Source organism: Micromys minutus, assembly GCF_963924665.1.
Source record: "Micromys minutus genome assembly, chromosome: 25".
In the NCBI taxonomy this organism is placed as follows: Eukaryota; Metazoa; Chordata; class Mammalia; order Rodentia; family Muridae; genus Micromys; species Micromys minutus.
In genome coordinates, this window is record NC_137960.1 from 10,082,164 (window position 1) to 10,104,717 (window position 22,554).

The 22,554-nt window shown below is 40.6% G+C and overlaps 1 protein-coding gene across 1 annotated transcript in view; it reads left to right on the forward strand.

Moving 5' to 3' along the window:
* Positions 1–22,554, forward strand: part of LOC308437329 (solute carrier family 5 member 4B) — a gene marked incomplete at both ends in the record, with an annotated part of 41,280 nt that overhangs the window by 13,669 nt on the left and 5,057 nt on the right. Inside the window, 7 exons of the mRNA XM_080938440.1 lie at positions 5,685–5,790; positions 7,670–7,750; positions 10,201–10,421; positions 15,633–15,768; positions 17,814–17,921; positions 19,482–19,632; positions 21,044–21,212. Of these exons, the coding sequence (XP_080794566.1) occupies positions 5,685–5,790; positions 7,670–7,750; positions 10,201–10,421; positions 15,633–15,768; positions 17,814–17,921; positions 19,482–19,632; positions 21,044–21,212 (972 nt within the window). The remainder of the gene's footprint in view (positions 1–5,684; positions 5,791–7,669; positions 7,751–10,200; positions 10,422–15,632; positions 15,769–17,813; positions 17,922–19,481; positions 19,633–21,043; positions 21,213–22,554) is intronic.

Genomic DNA, 22,554 nt, shown 5'->3' on the forward strand with positions numbered 1-22,554 from the left:
CGCTACTGATTTGTTTGAGGTAATTTTATATCTAACCACTTTGTTGAAGTTATGAGGTTTAGACATTCTCTGGTGGAATTTTTGGAGTCACTTAGATATACTATCATGTCATCTGCAAATAGTGATATTTTGACTTCTTCCTTTCCAGTTTGAATCCCTTTGACCTTCTTTTGTTGTCTAATTGCTCTGGCCAGGACTTCCAGTACTATATTGAATAGGTAGGGTCAGAGTGAGCAGCTTTGTCTAGTCCCTGATTTTAATGGGATTGTTTCAAGTTTCTCTCCATTTAGTTTGATGTTGGCTACTGGTTTGCTGTATCTTGCTTTTACTATGTTTAGGTATGGGCCTAGAATTCCAAAATTTTTATCATGTAGGGGTGTTTAATTTTGTCAAAGGCTTTTTCAGCATCTAATGATATTATCATTTTTTCCTTTGAGTTTGTTTATATAGTGGATTACGTTGAAGAATTTCCATATATTGAACCATGCCTGCATCCCTGGGATGAAGCCTACTTGATCATGGTGAAGGATCGCTTTGATATGTTCTTGGATTTGGTTTGAAAGATTTTTATTGAGTATTTTTTGCATCCGATATTCACAAGAGAAATTGATCTGAAGTTCTCTTTCTTTGTAGGGTCTTTGTGTGGTTTAGATATAAGCATATTTGTGACTTTGAAGAACAAATTGGGTAATATTCTTTCTGTTTCTATTTTGGGGAATAGGTTGAAGAGTATTGGTATTAGTTTTTCTTTGGAGGTCTAATAGAATTCTGAACTAAAACCATCTGGTTCTTGGCTTTTTTTGGTTGGGAGACTTATAATGATTGATTCTATTTCTTTAGGGATTATGGGATTGTTTAGATGGTTTTTGTGATTCTGATTTAACTTTAGTACCTGGTATCTGACCAGAAAAATGTCCATTTCCTCCAGATTTTCCAGTTTTGTTGAGTATAGGCTTTTGTAGTAGGATCTGATATATTTTTTTAAATTTCCTCCATTTCTGTTGGTAGATCTCCCTTTTTATTTCTGATTTTGTTGGTTTGGATATACTCTCTGTGCCCTATGGTTATTCTGGCTAAGGGTTTATCTATATTGTTGGTTTTCTCAAAAGAACCAGCTTCTGGTTTTGTTTATTCTTCGTATAGTTCTTTTTGTTTCTACTTGGTTAATTTCAGCCCTGAGTTTGATTATTTCCTGCAGTCTACTCCTCTTGGGTGTATCTGCTTCATTTTGTTCTAGAGCTTTTAGGTGAGCTGTCAAGCTGCTAGTGTATCCTCTCTCCAATTTCTTTTTTGAGACACTCAGCTATGAGTTTTCCTCTTAGCACTGCTTTCATTGTGTCCCATACATGTGGGTATATTGTGCCTTCATTTTCATTAAATTCTAAAGTCTTTAACTTCTTTCTTCATTTCTTCCTTGACAAAGTTATTATTGAGTAGAGTGTTGATCAGCTTCCATGTGTATGTGGGCTTTCTGTTGTTTTTGTTGTTATTGAAGACCAGCCTTAGTCTGTAGTGATCTGATAGGATGCATGGGATTATTTCAATCTTCTTGTATCTCTTGAGGCCTGTTTTGTGACCAATTATATGGTCAGTTTTGGAGAAGGTACCATGAGGTAATAAGAAGTTACATTCTTTTGTTTTAGGATGAAATGTTCTATAAATATCTGCTAAATCCATTTGGTTCACAACTTCTGTTAGTTTCATTGTATCTCGGTTTAGTTTCTGTTTCTATGATCTGTCCATTGATGAGAGTGGGGTGTTGAAGTCTCCCACTATTATTGTGTGAGGTACAATGTGTGCTTTGAACTTTAGTAAAGTTTCTTTTATGAATGTGGTTGCCCTTGCATTTGGAGCATAGATGTTCAGAATTGAGAGTTCATCTTGGTAGATTTTTCCTTTAATGAGTATGAAATGTCCTTCCTTATCTTTTTTTGATAACATTTGGTTGAAAGCCAATTTTATTCAATATTAGAATGGCTATTCCTGCTTGTTTCTTGGAACTATTTATTTATTTATTTATTTATTTATTTATTTTTGGAAATTTTTTTCCAGCCTTTTACTCTGAGGTAGTGTTGGTCTTTGTCACTAAGGTGCATTTCCTTATGCAGCAAAATGCTGGGTCCTGTTTATGTATCCAGTCTGTTAGTCTATGATTTTCTATTGGGGAATTGAGTCCATTGATGTTAAGAGATATTAAGAAATAGTGATTGTTGCTTCCTTTGTTTTTGTTGTTAGAGATGGAATTATGTTTGTGTGGCTATCTTCTTTTATGTTTGTTGCAAAAAGATTACTTTCTTGCTTTTTTCTAATGTGTAGTTTCCCTCCTTGTGTTAGACTTTTCCATCTATCATCCTTTGTAGGGCTCAATTTGTGGAAAAATATTGTGTAAATTTGGTTTTGTCAGGGAATATCTTGGTTTCTCCATCTATGGTAATTGAGAGTTTTACTGTGTATAGTAGCCTGGGCTGGCCTTTGTGTTCTCTTAGGATCTGTATGACATCTGCCAAGGATCTTCTAGCTTTCATAGTCTCTGTTGAGAAGTCTGATGTAATTCTGATAGGTCTGCCTTTATATGTTACTTGACCTTTTCCCCTTACTGCTTTTAATATTTATTTGTTTTGTGCATTTGGTGTTTTTACTATTATGTGACAGGAGTAATTTCTTTTCTGGTCCAATCTATTTGGAGTTCTGTAGGCTTCTTGTATGTTTATGGGCATATCTTTCTTAGGTCAGGGAAGTTTTCTTTTATAATCTTGTTGAAGATATTTAGTGGTCCTTTAAGATGAGAATCTTCACTGTCTTCTATACCTAGCGTCCTCAGGTTTGGCCTTCTCATTGTGGTCTGTATTTCCTGTATGTTTTGGGTTAGGATATTTTTGCATTTTGCATTTTCTTTGACTGTTGTGTCCCTCTTAAAGTCCTCTATAATCATCATGAGATGTGATTTTTAAATCCTAATCTTGCATTTCCGGTGTGTTGGAGTATCCAGAAGTTTCTGAGATAGGAGAACTGGGTTCTGATGATGCAAAATAGCCTTGGTTTCTCTTGCTTAGGCTCTTGTGCTTGCCTCTATCTGGTCATCTCTGGTGTTAGTTGGTCTTGCTGTCTTTGACTAGAGCTTATGCTTCCTGTGGCCCTGTGAGTCTGTGATCTTAGGTATGTCAGCACTCCTGGGAGACCAGCTCTCTCTGGGTGGGATTTGGGTACAGAGAGCTATGGGCCAGCCTTAGCTTCTGAGTGCAGGTGGAGACATGAAGCTCCTCCTCCTCCTTCTCTTACTCCTCTTCTGTCTGCCTGTGCTCAATCCTCCCCTTCTCTTCCCCCTCTTCTCTCTCCCTCCCCAGGGAGACTCCCTGGCTTCCTGATAAATCTGCACTTATATACTCTAATCTGGCTTGAACTGGCTCATTTCACCAGGGGGAGAAATAACATCAATAATTATCTTGTTAATTTGACTATAAAATTACTAACACAGTAATCAATTAAGGTTGTCTTAATCACAGCTTCTAAGAATAATAGCTCTATCTCGTTAAGTAAAGCAACACTACAGCACCAAAACAGTGTTTCATAAGTCTGGGCTTTAGAATGACATCATGGCATATAGGCTTCTGTCTGTGTACCTAGGCCTCGGTGTCCATAGCAACAAAATAATTATAAAATCAAGACCTGCCTTAGAGGTAGTTAGGGGAAAGTAAAGGTGGGGATTTGTGAATTATTTCAAGAGTTGTAGGAAGATAGTAACATCAGAAGTCACACATGACTGCCCAAACTTGAGCTGAAATAAAGAGGACGCCAGTGGTCATGTCACACTAGCCATGGGAATCCCACAACCCTCCACCCTACCTAAAGAACTAAGGAAAGCTGGGATCAAGAAAGGTTGTCTTCCCCGGGGAAGAGCAAACCAGTTGTTTGTCCTTTACCAAATGGTTAACCCTGAAAATAAATATACAGGTAACCTATGGACTAAACAGATTATATTTAGGAATAAATGTACATATACACATATATATACACCATATGCATACACACACACACACACACACACACATACACATATACATGCATGGAATAATAATTAGTAGGGGAAGGGCCTTAAATGTATATGAGAGAGTTTAGAGGGAGGAAATGGAATACAATAATATGTCTACCAAAGCCTTTATGTCTGGCTTTAAGTGAAATGGATCGTAAAGCCATTGCGTCAGACTTTAATGCAATGTCTCAGCATAGCCTTTGCTATGTTTGGGTTAATCAGCAGAGGCTGAGAAATTGTTTTGAGACTGTTTGAACCTTGAGCAAATGTCGTGTGAGAATTTGCATCTGGTGCTCTGTGAGAGCTTGCAGCTGCACCAGCCTTGGTCCTAAGACAAACCTGGAGTTCTTACTTTTGACTGTGGCTAGCCCTGGTCAAAAGGGACTGAGATTTGTGTGGCTTGTCTGCTCTCATGGACAGCAAGGGCAAGACAACTTTAGTAACTGGAACCTTCCCCAGCCCCAGTTAACCTTGTATGTTTGAAAAAAGTAAGTGGAGTGAGCTAGCTGGGTATCGGTCTTTTCCAAGAAGGCTGAACCCTTCTGCCCCTACGGAAAATGGAGGCTTAGCATATTGGTGAACTCTCTCTACTATGGTACCTACAATTGGCAGCAATATGAATAAGCGAAGGGAGAAACATTGTTACCCTCTTAAAAATGAACAAATAAACGGGCAGATAAAATGCATCCTTAGAAGTTAAAACATTTTGAAAAGAGATCTTTTTCATTTATTTTTTTAAATCATCCCTTCAATTACGATTTTTGAAGCAGCATGTGATTATATAAAAAAAACAATTAGGATCCTAAAATTTTCATCGATGGAATACTTAAGCCAATAATTTTTTTAAAAATACCTTCCTCAAGAGAGTTACTATAGGTGACTACTGAGCTTCTCTAAGCTCTATGGTACAGAAAAGGGTTAGGACACATGTGGCATGTAATTTTTCAAAAGCATGCTTCCACTAGTCCCGCCGCCAGCCACACTCCCGGTTTGCCCGTTCCTCCTGGCTTGCCAAGCCGCCAGCTACCACCCTGGCTTCTTTCTCTGCCCACGTTTGCTCTTCGGAAGAAAAACATTCAGACCGCTTTATTATCTTTGAACTTGCCAGATAACACAATTGCTGGGCGCAGAATCTCCTGCCCTGCCCTTATCAGCTAGCCTGTATCAGCCATCCGCTGGCGGCTGAGGCTGCTGGCTCTAGCTGTCCCAGGATCTTACATGGTTGTTGCATGCTTCTTGTTCCAAAGCCTGGCTGAAAAGGCCCCTTCTCTTTCCTTAAATTCCTTTTTCCTCGGAAAAACAAGGTCCTACCTTTATCCTATAGCCAGCAGTTGGCTCCCACCTTCTTCACTGACCAAATCAGAAACTAATTAGGGAACCAGAGCTTACTATCAGCCCCTCCCCCTACAAGGACGCAACACTTCCTTTATATACTCTGTGAACAATGAACTACCTGTGGTGAGTGTGCAGAAAACAGAGTGAAAATTGTTCCGTAACTTGCAGAGGATATTGTGGGTAGAGACATCTAACTGGAATCTCGTAGGAGGGTCTAGAGTCTATGAGGAGAGCGAGGAAAGGGGGTGGATGTTGGAGCAGAGAAATCAGAGGCCTGAAATCCCTGTTTCTTTCCTATCCCTGACTGTTGCTTTCATAGTCGACGATATTTTCCGGAGCCATATTCATTCAACTGGCCTTGGGGTTGAACCTCTACCTGGCAGTCTTCATCCTCTTGGCTATCACAGCGTTTTACACAGTGGCTGGTAAGTCTGACTCTGGTTCGACTCACCCATAATGTGTTCTGTGTGTCCTTCCCCAATCTGTGATTAGTAGACTCGCTGTTATCCTTCTGAGGGCCAAATGGAGGGTACCATCCTGTTGCCACGTTGAGAATACAGCACAGGATGAGAGCTGCGATTGGAAGAAATAGGACAGAATGCTCTTTGTTAGGTGTAAGAAGATTGACTGAGACAATATGCAGGCTGAGCGGGTTATATTTAGAAATATATGTGTACATATGTGCCCATGAACTCCTGTAGCAACAATTAGTGGAAAAGAGGTCATGAATTTGAAAAGGAGCAAGGAGAGGGTATATGAAAGAGGTTAGAGGGAGAAATGATGTAATTATAATAAAGAAAATGGTAGGGTGGACAGATTGAAGGATGTATGATTTCATTCAGCTGTGTACTCAGTAACTAAATCAGTAAACTATAATCAGCAAACTGATATAAAATGTCAGATCACAGAATTTGGACTACAGTTGTCATGCCTAAAATGGAGTAACTGCAGGGATAGTTTGACTGTGGAAAGTATGAGGCAATTGTTCAAACAGCTTCTCATGAAGCTTAGATGTTGGTCTAGTGTCTCACACATAGGAAACAAAACTCCTTTTCATACATTTTAAATCAGCTGGTATAGTTTATACTCACTTACTTGGAGAAGATAAGACAGTGGGACGAAGTTAATCTGAAGTGACTGTTGTGCATTGAACACTATTTCAGACTCATGAGCGACAGGACACTGACTTCTGATTTCCCACCTCACCCTTGTTCTAAATCCAATGAGGCTAGAAGTTAAAGAGGATATCTTTCCTCATATATGACTGTTACAAAATACAAGTCAGTCATTATTTCTGGACTCCAACTAATAGAACAATGATGTGTCCCAAACAAACAAGGTTTACTGAGAAATATAGATAGATAGATAGATAGATAGATAGATAGATAGATAGATAGATGGATGGATGGATAGATCTTGATAGATATGGACAGACAGATACATAGATATATAGATAGATACATAAATATATAGATAGACACATAGATTTATGGATAGATAGATAGATAGATAGATAGATAGATAGATAGATAGATGGATGGATGGATAGATCTTGATAGATATGGACAGACAGATAGATACATAGATATATAGATAGATACATAAATATATAGATAGACACATAGATTCATGGATATATAGATAGATAGATAGATAGATAGATAGATAGATAGATAGATACATAGATAGATACATAGATACATAGATATATGGATAGATACATAAATATATAGATAGGCACATAGATACATGGATATATATATAGATAGATAGATACATAGATACATAGATATATGGATAGATACATAAATATATAGATAGGCACATAACATGGATATATAGATAGATAGATACATAGATACATAGATACATAGATATTTGGATAGATACATAAATATATAGATAGGCACATAGATACATGGATATATATATAGATAGATACATAGATATATAGATACATAGATATATGGATACAGATATCAGGTAATTGAGTAGATTGTTATGGTAAGCAGTCATAGCATGCAATATTCACTTTCCTCTCATTTAAAACCTTACCAACATGGAGCTCCACCAATAATTCATAGAACTTTGTATCTCAGTAAGACAAGAGAAAGAAAATGAATTAAATATATGAATAAACTCTTAGGGAAAACTACTGTCAAGACAAGCTATGTCTCACATGGGACCCATGCTATGTTGTCTGCTGACTCCTTTCTATGTTTGGGAAAGAGGAGAGCCCAGAGGTAAAGAGGAAAATCAGTATGCATGGATAAAATGACCTGCTCCATTATTTTCTCTCCACAGGGGGCTTGGCCTCAGTGATCTACACAGACTCTGTGCAGACTTTCATCATGCTGGTTGGCTCCTTAATTCTCATGGGGTTTGGTAAGTGAAGACTGTATGCTAGGGAATTATGGGAGATAATTCTGTCTGTTTGTTCTGTACTGTTGTCTCCTGACTTTACTGCTTCGTACTTCTGTTTCATATTAGTTCCCTTAATGGGAATGTTAACGGTCCAGTCATCTGGCTGGGGTCTTTGGCTGTGTTAGGTAGAGACTGTGGGTAGGCAGGGGAAGTAGCTTCAGTCCTGGCAGACCAAGGCATTAATCTGTTGGTAGTCACTGTCCCACAAACCTTTCCTGGGCAGATGCGAACGAACATCTAGACCACCTACTTTATCTTGAATGTTTATGCTCTTTTCTTCTAGATTTGATCTCCTTGTAAAGCATTCCCCTGAGTTTTCTAAATGGGTTATGGAGCTTTTTTGACCTGAGTCCTCTTCAGTTTTCTGTTTCTTGCATCTTGAAATCCTGTGTTCATTTCCTCATCACCCTCTCCAGCCTTATGTTGTGCTTCAGTGCAGCTGTTTCTTCTCTTTACGTTTCTTGAGAAATTCCTTTGTGCCTTTCTTAAATGGCCTGAATTTTTTGATGAGTTTATTTTTACTATTTTCAATTTCATATCTTGGGGGTTATCTAGGCAACTGTGTTAAAAAAAAATGGCTGGAAAGGCAATGATGGATTAAAAGGATACAAATCAGAAAAGAAATCAAACTACACCTGTTTACAAATGGTATACTATACACAAGAAATTCCAAAGATCTACAAGAAAACCTCTAGAAATAATCAACAATGTGAAAGATTTTAAAAATAAAATTTTAAAACACAATAGCTTTTCTAAATACCAACAGCAAACACACTGAGAATAAGATTGTGGACACATTCCCATTCACAATATCCTCAAAGAAAACAAAATATATCAAAGTAAAGCTGAACACAAAAATGAAAGACAGCACAATAAAAACTTTAAACCTCTGAAGAAAGAGATAAAGGGACTCAAAAATGGAAAGACATCTCACACTCACAGATTGGTAGAATTAACTTGTAAAAATAAATAACCATTTTTGCCAAAATGCTATTTACAGATTTAATACAATCCCAATCAAAATCCTCATCTAGTTGGGATAGAAAAAAAATTATCTTAACATTAACATGAAAACACAAAAGACAGCACATAGCTAAAGCAATCCTGAGCAAAAAGAGAAAACCAATGTGATATCAGAACAAGGACAGACATGTAGATAATGGAACACATTGTCTTCTCTAGCTTGTACTAGGCCAACCCATTAAGTAGTACTCATAGCATCCAAACATTTTTATAGTCCCAAATCTTTTACATTCCCTCAAAAACAAATACATTTTTGAAAACCCATTATGATCAGGCCTGTCACAGAAACTTCTGTCTTAGTTGTTTTCCCCTTGCTGTGACAAAACACTATGCCAAGGGCAGCTTTTAGAATGAAGAGTTTATTTGGGGCTTGCAGTTTAAAGGGTATAGGAATCCATGGTCATCATGATGAAAAGTAATGTGGCAGGCAGGTAAACATGATACTGGAGCAGAATCTTTGAGTTCACAAGCATGAAGCAAAGAAGACACTGAGAATGGTTTGAGTCAAATCCCACCTACCTTGTTACACACCTCCTCCAAGTCCCTATCTCCTGTGTAGTTAGGGGTTCTACTGCTGCAATAGAATGTCATGATCAAAAAGCAAGTTGAGGGGAATGTAAAAGTAACTTTTATTCACCTGATGTACTTGTCTTGAAGGCTTACTGCTGAATAAACTCACCCTTTCTAGCTCTTTCTGAACTCTGGCTGGCTAGTTCAACTCAGCTGGTCTGGCTCACACTCCTTGAAGCTGACTCATTCAAACTGGCTTCTCTCAACTTCTGACTAAATTGCTCTGCTTGGTCCCAGACTAACTCTGACAATCTGTTCTATTCTTCTGGCTGCTTCTCATTCTATGGTTTGCTCTGTCTTCACCTACAATCTATTTCTCCCCCCCACCTCTCTTTGTGTGTGTGTGTGTGTGTGTGTATGTGTGTGTGTGTGTGTGTGTGTGTGTGTGTGTGGAGTATAAATGTAACTGACAGAGAAAGTATAAAACCATAACAAAGTTCCATTGCTTCTAAATTGCTATTTTGTAACTGTAAACAGTTTGATGAGATGTATAGAGTTTGGTACTAGGCAAATGTTATTAAGTGGCCAGCTTAATTGTGCTACATAAATTTGTTGTTGTTTTTTTTTTTAATGTATGAGTTCATCGCCTTGTTAAGTGATTTATTTAAGAAATATGAAAGAAACAATATTTTCTTTGAGTACTCAGTGGAAGCCATTATTCTATCATGAATGATCTCAAAGGCATATATGGACCATTGGAAAAATACTAAAGATGTGACTGTGCTAATGGGTGGCACTCAGCTACCTTCACTGCAACAGAGTTCTTTTGAGCATGAGGTGTTTGAAATTCTCACACATTGTATCTGATGCCTTTCTAGCTTTTGCTGAAGTCGGAGGCTATGAGAGCTTTACAGAGAAGTACATGAACGCCATCCCCTCTGTAGTGGAGGGGGACAACCTGACGATCAGCCCCAAGTGCTACACTCCTCAGCCCGACTCCTTCCACATCTTCCGAGATCCTGTCACTGGAGACATTCCGTGGCCAGGACTGATATTTGGAATGACCATTTTAGCTATCTGGTACTGGTGTGCAGATCAGGTGAGCCTGGGCATTTGCACATGTGCCTGTGTTTGTTTTTATTTTTCTTGTTTCATGCAAGAGCATCTAGCTTCTTCTCTTTTGTACATATTGACAATGTTTAAAGTGTCAGACACTTTGTGTCATGTCTTGAAGGAAATAGGTGTTTTGGTCTCTCCTTACCACACTATCTCCCCCCTCAAAAGAAATCGGTTCAGCTCTTTCACTTTAAATGTTTCAGTATTCCTTTCTAGTCCCTGAATCACTGTATTTGGTATATTCTGTGACACGTCAGAATTGACATAATTTTTGAGGGCAGTAGAAATAGATGCCCACCAAGTGTAGAGTGACACACTGAATCAGGATCTTAAACTTCATTGGCCCCCAAATAATTCAAAGGTTTATAGTTCTCTCTTTAGACTTTCTAGTTTTAGCATTTTTCTCTTAATTGAGAATTTAGTTTTCCTTCTTTGGTTCCCGGTCTACTATTGTCCCAACCTTTCTACAGATCTTGATCACAATTTTAGAGCATTCAGTCTACAATTTCTGTCATTATATGAAAGTAATTAGTTGCTATCACACACACACATACATGCACACGCACACATGTGCATGCACACACATAGACACATAGACACACACATTTTTGCTCTGTGTGCATATGTGTGCACAAGTGTGTTTGTGCACACATGTGTGCATGTAAAATTGTGTGTATGTGTGTGTGCATGCATGTGTATGCAGGCAAGTGTGTGTGCCCATGTGTGCACATATGTGTGAACTTGTGTGTATGTGAGTATACACGTGTTTATGCACGTGTTGTGTTTTTCTCTAGCTTTATTCTTTTCCATTAACAGTTTCTTGGCAATCACTACTCAAAATGTATCAAAACATCTTCGGATTGGCGGAACACCCTCACTGTATTTCTTCTTAACAGGGCTGTGGCGTCAGTCATGTATCAGAGTGGGAGATTCCACTTTTATCCTATCTCCCTAAAAAAGATAGCAAGACTTCACACTGTGATTTCTTACAAGCTGCTAAGAACCAAAAACAGCGAGAGTTACAAAGAACCCAGGGGCACCTGGAAGGAAAGGCAGAGAGAGATGGCTCCCACCCAAGAACAGTCCACAGATATCTGGAGACATGACTCCTTCATTTAATACAGAGAGATGCACAGAGGGGTTGAAAAAACAGTTAGAAACTGGAAAATGGATCCCAGCTGACAGCAAGTAAAATCTCCATCAACTCTCTATAATGAGATGGAGGTGTGAGATTTACCTAACACAGTATTCAGAAGGATGCGTACAGCCATACTCAGGGGGGTGAGGAGGACACTATATTGACAGACTGAGAACTGCACAAGAGATTCAAGATATTTATAAGTAACAAGTCATTTAGGGGAAGAAAACATAATTGAACTAAAAAGTCAATAGAGGGGCTGGAGAGATGGCTCAGCGGCTAAGAGCACTGATTGCTCTTCCAGAGGTCCTGAGTTCAATTCCCAGCAACCACATGGTGGCTCACAACCATCTGTAATTAAAAAAAAAAAAATTAAAAGTCAATAGAGAAATTCAGCAGCAGATACACCAAGCAGAAAAAATAGAAACCTTGGGGAGCGGGGGAGAGAAAACCATTCAGAGAAATGGTGGCGGAAACCTCCCAAGTCTGGGAAAGGAACCAGCGATGAAAAGCCAGGAAGAAGCTCACTGAACAGCTAACAGGATGATTCAAAAGATATTCACATGTAGACATGTTACAGTCAAACTGTCAAAACTTAAATGCAAAGACAAAATATTGGAAGCTGCAAAGAAAGGAAGTTTCTACACGTGACAGGAACCCTCTGAAGCCGAACTGATTTTTTAAATGGAACTCCTGAAAAGCAGAAGAAAGTAATATTTTTATGTTTGAAAATGCAAAATCAACCAAGAACATTATAAATAAAGGAGTTGGGTCCCCAGCTTTCACTATAAATAAAAGTCACCTCATGATTAGAATGGCTTTCACCAGGAAGACAATTTGTCCTGGAGATGACCCTTGGAGTGTCAGGGGAAGTAGCCCTTATAAACTGTTGAGAATGTAAATTCGCAAAGTCACTACTAAAATACATACAGAGCTCCCTCAAAAAGCTACAAATACCATATTGGCCACCAGGTCCGTGCGTAGACACTAAGTCAGTGGACCAGAGATATTTGCATGTCCGGATTTACTGCAGCACTGTTCCCTATACCCAAGTTACAAAATCTTTCCAGACGTGCACCAGCATACGGACAGGTGAAGAAAATGTCCTGTGCACAGACAATGACGTTTGATTTTCACCTTTATGAGTGAAATTGTCATCTGCAGGAAAGTGGGTGGGTTTATAAACTGCAATATTGAGGGAGATAAACCCAGATTCAGAATGCTTTCTCTCATATGAAGACCATAGATTTAAATATATGTCATACAGAGACATGGCTCCAAGTTAGAAGCGGAATAGGGTCTCACAGAGGGGAGAGATCCCACTCAGCCTACACGCTGCAAAGCTAAGTGTGGCCAGCAGAGACATGCAAAATGAAAAGCTGGGAAGTAAACGGCTCTAGAGTATTTGGTTGGTTTTTGTTATTGTTGTTTGTTTGTTTTTCTTGTATGTGAGTACACTGTCATCTTCAGACACACCAGAAGAGGGCATCGGATCCCATTACAGATGGTTGTGAGCCACTATGTGGTTGCTGGGAATTGAACTCAGGACCTCTGGAAGAGCAGTCAGTGCTCTTAACCACTGAGCCATCTCTCCAGCCCAATTATTTGGTTTGTTCTCTTTTTTCTTCCCATTAATTTATTTTTATTCACTTTACAAATCACTGCCCGCCTAGGCACATCCTTTCCCACTGAGACCAGACGAGACAGCCCGGTTAGGGGAACGGGATCCACAGGCAGCAACAGACAGCCCCTGCTCCAGTTGTTCAGGACCCACATGAAGACCAAGCTGCACATCTGCTGCAGGTGTGCAGGAGCCTCCTTCCAGCCCACGTATACAGCTCTAGATTCTGCAACATCACAAACCATAAAAAAGACCAGAGTTATACTTTTCATGATCCTGTCTTCCTGCCTGCCCCAGAATGTGGGTTTTTTTTTTTTTTTCTCCACTGTTTCTTTTGACTATTGGAGACTCATATTTTCTCCCTCTTTCTCTCTCCCTCCCCCCCTCCTTTCTCCTCTCCCCTTCCCCCTCTCCCTGTCCTAAACTTATATCAGGCTTTTAACTTTATTGTAATTTTAAAAGATTTTTTACTCTTCATATATTCATCTAATTCAATTTATACAATTTTATTGCTGGATTTTTTTTCTCCATAGTTTAATTTTTGTCTGTTGCCCTGCTTGCTACCTTTTCTACCATGCTCTACTTTTAGTGGGATCATGAGTTTGCAACATTGTATTTTAGAAATACTCTTATCTTGACTTTGTTGCAGTTCCCTTTTTTACATTTATTGAGTTTAGATGGAACTCCTTCGACCAGAAATCTTTTCTTCTTTTCGATTTTTCTCTTTCCTTTCTCTAACTCTTGCTCCTTTTCTCTTGCCCTCAAAAGCATTCTTCTGCGCTGTGTTTTCCCGTCTCTCATTTAACCGCGTACTGTTCTTTTGCTGTGATCATCATGACTCCGACAGCTTCTAGAAGGGCTTACTTGGATTATGGTTCTGGGGGAGTAAGAAGTCCTTAGCCATCACTGGGAGGAAGCACACAGGTAGGTATATCAGGTAGCAAACGGAGAACTCACAACTTACCCCTCAAACAGGAAACAATAAGAGCAAACTAGGAATTGTACAAGTCTTTACGGGAGCCCACAAACCCATGCTACGGCCAAGGTTATTGGTTCTTCTACACAAGCTGATGATAAGAGCCTGTTGTTGATGACAACACCTATACGACTCACCGAACACAGAAGATGAGCTGGTGCCTAACTAGAGCCTTCACCCCTACAAACTAACGCTCATGGTACCGGAAGGTATGCTGCACAATACCAGAGGAGAAAGGCAAACACCAAGCTGGCTGCAAACCCTTTGATCTACTGCAAGTTACGCCAGAGCAGTAGTGGAGCAACGCTTGTGAAAATAACCAACCAAGATCTAATTTCAGGTCCATGCCGTGAGACGGAAACCACAGCTGACAATGGTTGGGTGGCCAAGAACCTAAGACTAGACAATCCAGGGACCTAGGGTAAAACCAAATACTACTGTTCTGCTAAAAGAAAAAAGGGGGGAGGGGAGTAGCAATATAATGACTTCTGACAACATTCTGCCATACTATAGACCAGTGTTTCCCACAGCCATCATCAGAAGCTTCCTTCTGAAGCAGATGGGACTACGGAGACCACAGCCAAACACTGTGACAAGAGTTAGAGACCTTGGAACACTCGACCCTAAATGGATGTCTCCGTCAGATCCCTTCCTCAGGACCACACCCATTCCAGCAACTTTCAGTTCCTAACTAGATGAGTTTTCAGAAAAGTCTGAAGAATTCTAGAAATGAATGTTTAATGTTCTATTTTCATGGCTTCCTAAATATGGCGTTTCCATGGTCACTGGCTTGCCCCACTAGAAGTACGTTTTCTGATGATAACAAGGAAGATGTTGATATGTTTGTACAGTGTTCAAGACAAGATCACACAGCTTGTGGCAGCTCCAGAAGTGGCATGGGGAGCATGCTGCCTTACTGTGCTGCAACCTGGGTGTGATAACCATGCTTCAATAATAGATAATGTATATATATTCTCTGTACAATGGTCATGTGTACTTTATATGAAATGTTGAAATATCCTACAAGAGATATTCTACTTTGGAGTGAGAAACAGGAGATTTACAGAGGATAAACACTGTAAATTAAATAGTAACACAAATCCTGATGGTGCTATGAAGCTCACTGGTTTCCACTAACTATACCTTTCTTAAATGGTTTTTTTTAATTTAGTTTTATTCTATGCATATGAGTGTTTTGTCTGCAGTTAAGTATGTGCACAATCTGTGTGCCTTGCATCCATGGAGATCAAAAGAGGGTATTGGATTCATCAAGCTGGAGTTATAGATGTCCTGGTCCTCTGCATGAACAATATCAAGAGCTTTTCACAGCTGAGCCAGTTCTTCATCTCTAACCATATAATTTCTTATTATATATGGTATTAAGCCTTGAAAATGTATTCTTGCCCTCTTGAAAGTCACTAGCAGATTGCTGCACTGATATGCCACGTTTCCCTGGCAGGTCATTGTACAGCGCTGCTTATGTGGCAAGAACATGTCCCACGTGAAGGCTGCCTGCATCCTCTGTGGCTACCTGAAGCTGCTGCCCATGTTCCTCATGGTGATGCCAGGGATGATCAGCCGAATTCTGTACACAGGCAAGCCATGTTGTTTTTAAGATAAGAAAAACTTTGATAGGTTGGAAGGAGAGATGGAGGGATATCTCAGTAATTTTAGTTGGACAGCTCTTGGAGGGTCACCCTCCCAGACACCAGCCAGAGCCAGATTCGCAAATGAAAGACACACACACACACACACACACACACACACTAATTTTTTGACATGCTCTGACTAGCTCAAAGGTTGGGTACTCCTAAACCTCCTCCTGCTAGCAAATGTTACCCTCTGGTGCTCCCGAGACTCCTAAACCTTCCCATGCTACCCCAGGCCTAATCAGGAAGTGGTCAGTTGGCTTTTTATCCTGCACCTCTTATGTCCCATCCTTCTCCCCCAAGTCATGGCGATTCTCTATCTTTCTTCCTCCCAGCTCCTAGCCCACACAAATCTAAAGAGCTTGCCTCAGTCTACCTCCTCAGCCACTGGCCGTTGGTTCTTTATTGATCGATTAAAAACCAATTGGGGATAAGGACCTTTAGCATTTGAACACACAGATTCACGATTCTGTAGACCGGATTAATCTGAAGCATTAGAACCAGCCCCCCCCCCCCCCCCCGCAGAGAGAGAAAAGGGGTAGGAGGACATCCGGCCCCCGGCAGAGAGAGAAAAGGGGTAGGAGGACATCCGGCCCCCGGCAGAGAGAGAAAAGGGGTAGGAGGACATCGGCAGACTGGGCATGTTTCTGTATCACTTTCACGCATGCTGCAGTCTCCTAGCGGACTTTTGAAACAGTGCGTCCTGTTCCCATGAGCGGATTTGGTGTAAGATAGTCCAGAAGTACACCAGATGAGGTGGAAATGAACAAGGATGTGAGAGCTGACTCAAGGATGTGGTGGTTTGAATAGTGCCCAGGGAGTGGCACTATTAGGAAGTGTGGCCTTGTTGAAGTGGTTTTGACCTTGCTGGAGTGGGTGTGGCCTTGCTGGAGTGGGTGTGGCCTTGCTGGAGGAAGTGTGTCATCCTGGGAGTAGGACTTTGAGGCCCTCCTCCCAGCTGACATCAAGGCTTCTAACACTTCTTGAAGGATGCTTTCCTCTCCTACAAGGTACACTGAAGAATGAAGCTTCACCAAAACATCATAAGGACAATCCTCAAACTTCAAATCACCCTCCGCACCAATGAAGGCCTCCCATAGTCCTACTGGGATGGCCCCTTAAGTCCCACATAAAGCATTCCATTGCTTTCCAAAACCAAAGACCCAAAATCCACATTCCTTCAAACAAAAACATGATCAGGCCTAGCAAAGCAGTAACCCAGTCCCTGGCACCAACTTCTGTCTGCTGTGAGCAGACATCATGACCAAGGCAAGTTTTATAAAGGATAACATTTAATTGGGGCTGGCTTACAGGTTCAGAGGTTCAATCCATTACCATTAAGGCAAGAAGTATGGCAGCATCGAGGCAGGCATGGTGCAGGAGAAGACGAGAATTCTATATCTTGTTCCAAAGGCAACTTTCTTCCAGGTAGCTAAGAGGGTCTCAAAGCCCACCCCCACAGTGACACACCTACTCCAACAAGGCTGCACCTCCTAATAGTGCCACTCCTGGGCCAAGCGTATTCAAACCACCACAATAACCTTTTAAGTTTGGGTGGGGCAACATCTTTGACTAAGAAAGTCTTGGAGCCACACACTCACATCTTGGTCTCTGAGAGAACACCAAAACCAAATCATTTGTCGATGTTTGTGGAATATTTATTTCTGAGTCAGAGGAGGATAACTACTGCTGTTTTTTGGTTGGTCAGTTGGTTGGATGGTTTGGTTTGGTTTTTTTCTTGAGAAATTACTTTTTCTTGATTAGGAAAAGTAAAGGAGGCACAGCTGATCATTTATGAGGAAAGGAAGACACATTTCTATTGTCAATCCCATCACACAACATTCACTGTGTTTTCCCAACTAGGCACAAGTGCATCAAGTTCAAAGTTCAGCATCCAATTTCCAGGCAAATATAGCTTCTCCCATCTATGATCCTGTATGTTCCTTCTGTGCCCCACTGAGTCCTGATCAATGAACTGTGTCTCCCCTCAGATAAGGTGGCCTGCGTTGTACCTTCTGAGTGCGAGAAACAGTGTGGCACTTCGGTCGGTTGCACCAACTATGCCTACCCCACCCTGGTGCTGGAGCTGATGCCTGACGGTTGGTAAACTTCCATAGCATGTCTCAAGGGATATGGTTGGGGAAGACTCTGATAATCCTTCCATTCATTCAGTCCTACTCATCAGATAATTCTTGAGAAACAGTCACAGTCTGCTTGTCACAAGCTGGCTGGGTCTGGAGACTGTAGAGAGGAGATGATTTCTGTTAGAAGAATATTGCTCAGTGTGAACGCTGTCTAATGGCTCAGTTAACACTGAAATGATTTGTTAGCCAAAGAAGGCGTTGTATTGTTACAAATGCATATATCCAGAAGACTAGAAGTTAACTTTAACCTTGACTTTAGAATAATATCTCAAATAGCTAAGCATACACCATTCCTCATGAGTTTCTTTGGCTCTTAACAATTTATCAGTATGATTGATAAAGTAAGCGTGATTGCCCTACACCTTGGAACTCACTGTAGCTTTACAGTCTAAATCATAAGCTTCATCTGCCAAGCCCTGATGATTAGAATTTCAGAAAGTGATCATTGCTGTGTGGGCCATACTCTGAGCATGTACAGATCTAAAAAGTCTAAGTGACCTGGGGTCTCAGTTGACACGACTGTGCCATTTCTCTTCCTTGAGATACACAAGCTTCGTCTAAATTAAGGAACCCACAAACTAGAATGCATGTCTTACCCTGTACCTGGAGGCCTAGAATAAGAATTAGGAAAACTATGGGAGTTAGGAAAACTATGAAGCTCTCAGCAATGATTCAAATCTATCAACTTTACCCAAAAAGGTTTTTCAGCAGTATCATCTTCCAAGACTCTAGGTCTCCGATTCTCAAAGTCTTCACAAGGCCAAGAGTTTCTTCTCTAAAGAAAGAGGGTACCAGGCTGGGGAGATGGCTCAGTGGTTAAGAGCATTGACTGCTCTTTCAAAGGTCCTAAGTTCAAATCCCAACAACCACATGTTGGTTCAAAACTACCTATAGTGGAATCCAATGCCCTCTTCTGTGTCTGAAAGCAGCCACAGTGTGCTCACATACATTTAAAAAAAGAAAGAAAGATAGCTTCTTCCTTCTCTTGCAAATTAGTTCCCAGAATGTGACTTTAAGTAATATTTATCATTTAGGCTAATACTAAGCTGAACCTGATGAAGAATCTCAGAAAATGTTTGCATTATAAATTCAGATATTTATGCTTCTTAAGTGAATTTTAAGCCATAGAAGCTAACCATCCACATGATAGCTTTATATTTTTAAAATTAAACCCTCAGATTAAAAGACAAGAATTTCACCATCACATCTTTTACATACAAACATGAATTTCATTAGACCTTGTTATAAACATTCCATAATGATATATTCACTTCACACGAGTAATCATAAGATCCAACACATATTGAAACTCTACTGTGTTTCAATAACTTCCTCAATAATGTGTGTGACTTAAATGATTGAATCTCCAAGAAAAACTCAGCCATGATGCACGTTGATAGTTGAATTAGCTAATAGCTCTGTGGGTGCCTTATCCTTGGATGGGTCTTTGATGTAGTAAACCACTTTTAAGCCATGACATCCACCTTAACCAGAGCTTGTACCCTCTGACCCCAGGTCTGCGAGGCCTGATGCTGTCAGTCATGTTGGCTTCTCTCATGAGCTCCCTGACCTCCATCTTCAACAGTGCCAGCACCGTCTTCACCATGGACCTCTACTCGAAGATGAGGAGGAAGGCATCAGAGAGAGAGCTCATGATAGCCGGACGGTAAGGGACCCTGTCTCTCCATAGAACTCCTCTGAGGAGGGGGGCTATAGACAGAAACTCTAGATACCTGGTCTTTGGATTCAGGGAAACTAAAAACGTGGTTCTACAATGGAGGAAGAAACATTAGGAGATGTTCAACTCAACCTTTCTCTTCGCAGACCCAAAAATTATAGCCATAGTTTTAAACATATATAGTTTAGTTTTTCAGACTCCCACTGCCTGGTTATTGTTCACCCCTCCCCCTCTTCGTTAGCCCTACACCATTGCTGCCCAAAAATCAGTCCGTGTTTAATGGGATACACCTCACACTGTAAGTCTGACAGCTGAATGTCTTTAATGGTTTCTGTGTCTACAGTCCAGAAACGATCAATGACTTCATCCACATTACACAGAGAAGTTTATCAACTGCATTCACGAAAGGTTGAGCCATCGTTGACAAGGACAGATCCTCAAGAAGAGGCAAAGTCCAAGAGGTGGCTTCGGGAGTTAGGAGACCCTGGGCAGACTGGGGGCCTTGAAGACAGTAGATAGAGGGAAACAAGTGAAAGTAGCCAACATGGTGTCCTGTTCTTCACTTAATTTTCAGGCAGAATCTATCTGCCATTTTTGTACAATGTTTTAAAAACTAAAGTGGAAAATATAGAGGGAGAACATGAAACATAAATAGAAAGTTCTATTTTGAAAAATCGAACGCTTGGGACTGGAGAGATGGCTCAGCAGTTAAGAGTACTGGCTGCTGTCCCCAAGGTCCTGAGTTCAAACCCCAGCAACCACATGGTGGCTCACAACCATCTGTAATGAGATCTGATGCCCTCTTCTGGTGTGTCTGAAGTCTATTTTATCAGTGTTCTTGTGCTAACTGTACAAGGCACACATGAATTAGAAACGAACATCAAACTACTTCTATCCACCGCTAATAATTTATCCAATCCAGCAGATTTGTCGTTTTTCTTTTTCCCAGGTTGAGAGAAACTGAGTCAGTTTACAGAGATTAGAACGCAAATACCAAACATCTCAGATGTTGTGTGGTGTGGTGAGAAACAGGGAGTGCACACTTCCTAACTCGAGTATTTCAACAGCTAGAATGAATTCCTTAATGTTAGGAGTATGAGAGGTAACTGTGGTCCATGGGAGATGAGTTACTGCATGAAACCCAGCGTCTTAAATGATTGTGAGCAAGCAGTTTCCTAATGGGTGTGGTCTCCTGAGCAAACGTGGTGGCAGTGGGGCTATGTGTATGTGTCACCAAGATTATCATGCGGCGGGAAGCCAGATCAGGACTTGTGTGCTGAGTTAGGCAGCTTGACTTCCCTTGGAAATTCAATGGGAGAACAGAAGATTAATGTCAGGGATGGTGAGGCTGGGCACACTGCCGTTGTTGAATCTTTAAATCACGGTGTTTTCCTGACAGCATATTTGGCATTGTCCTGATCGTCATCAGCATCCTGTGGGTCCCGCTGGTCCAGGCATCGCAGAACGGACAGCTCTTCCACTATATTGGCTCATTTTCTAGCTACATTGGGCCTCCCGTGGGCGCTGTCTTCATGCTCGCCATCTTCTGCAAGAGGGTCAATGAGCAGGTGAGGGAGACTTAAGGAACACATTTGCAGGGATGAGGGCAGAACGAGAACTTCTTCTGGAATAGAAAAGAGCGTTCTTTTTCTTGAGCACAGTTGCCCATGCCTAGAGTTCCAGACTAATATTCAAGAGCTTGCCTCAGGAAGACATCTTGAATCTAGAAGTCCAAGACCAACCTGGGCAACACAATGGCGTCCCATCTCGAAAGCAATGCATTCTGTCCAATAAATCTGTCATTTAAGGCTCATCTCAACTTCACTTGTGGTAAGCCACAGTGTATAACCCTCGCAGACATACATGACCATGGATGGAATGCACAAGCATATTAAACTCTTAACACCATTCTTTCACAAACTATGTACATTCATTGTAAAGTATTTAAAAAAAAAAAAAACACTTATTTTTGAAACAGGACTTCAACGTCTAGCCATAGTCCTCCCATCTAATAACATGGACACCAAGGAAATCAAGCAATTCTGTAATACAGAAACAGCCATGCACCTATCTTACTTGGGTGCTGAGAGGGTGGAAATTGAAGATATATAAAATGTTTATAAGAAAAGTCTACCACACAGTACTAACTCGAATACATTAAACCCTATGATTCTATAAGTGATCGATTCTTGTAGACCATTATCTTAATCCACCAACTCTATAATTAAGTCTACTGATACACTCGTCTGGTAAGGAACAGGTATAAAGAAGGTGATGTCTGTTCTGCCTGCCATGTTTTAGTAAGTGGGGTGTTGGGATTCAGATGTAGTCTCCAACAGTTCCTGCTCCCCTTAATGTGCTAGTTCCCAAGAGCGGAACTGAGAACACGTGTTTCCAATACCATCTATCTCTGAGAGAGAAGAAAAGCACCGACTCTCCAAACATACGTATTATCAGCCCCGAAAATCATATGTCATAGATCTGCCAACTCAGCAAAATAGGTAGCGTGTGTTAGAATTTAGAGATTGAAAAATGAAAGTGAAGGAAACCTTAGCTTTAGTCAGAGTGGACCATAGAGTTCTGGGGTTCAAAATTTGCTATCTAGGATGATGAAGTAATTTCAATCGTAAAGTGAACATCATAATATAAGTTAGTTGTATATAAATAGCATTGGTCAATAATGAATAGAATAAAGTAGAAAGAAATGCACAGTGGAGACCTGGAGAGATGGCGGGCAAGTTACAAGCACTTGCTGCTCCTTTAGGTTGGTTTCCAGCGTACCCACTCAGCAGCTTTCAACCCCCTGTAACTAGGTTCTGGGGATCTAGCTCCCTCTTCTGGCCTCTGCAGGTACTTCATGAATGCAGTGCACATACAAATAAGCAAGCACATGCACCTAGACATAAATCA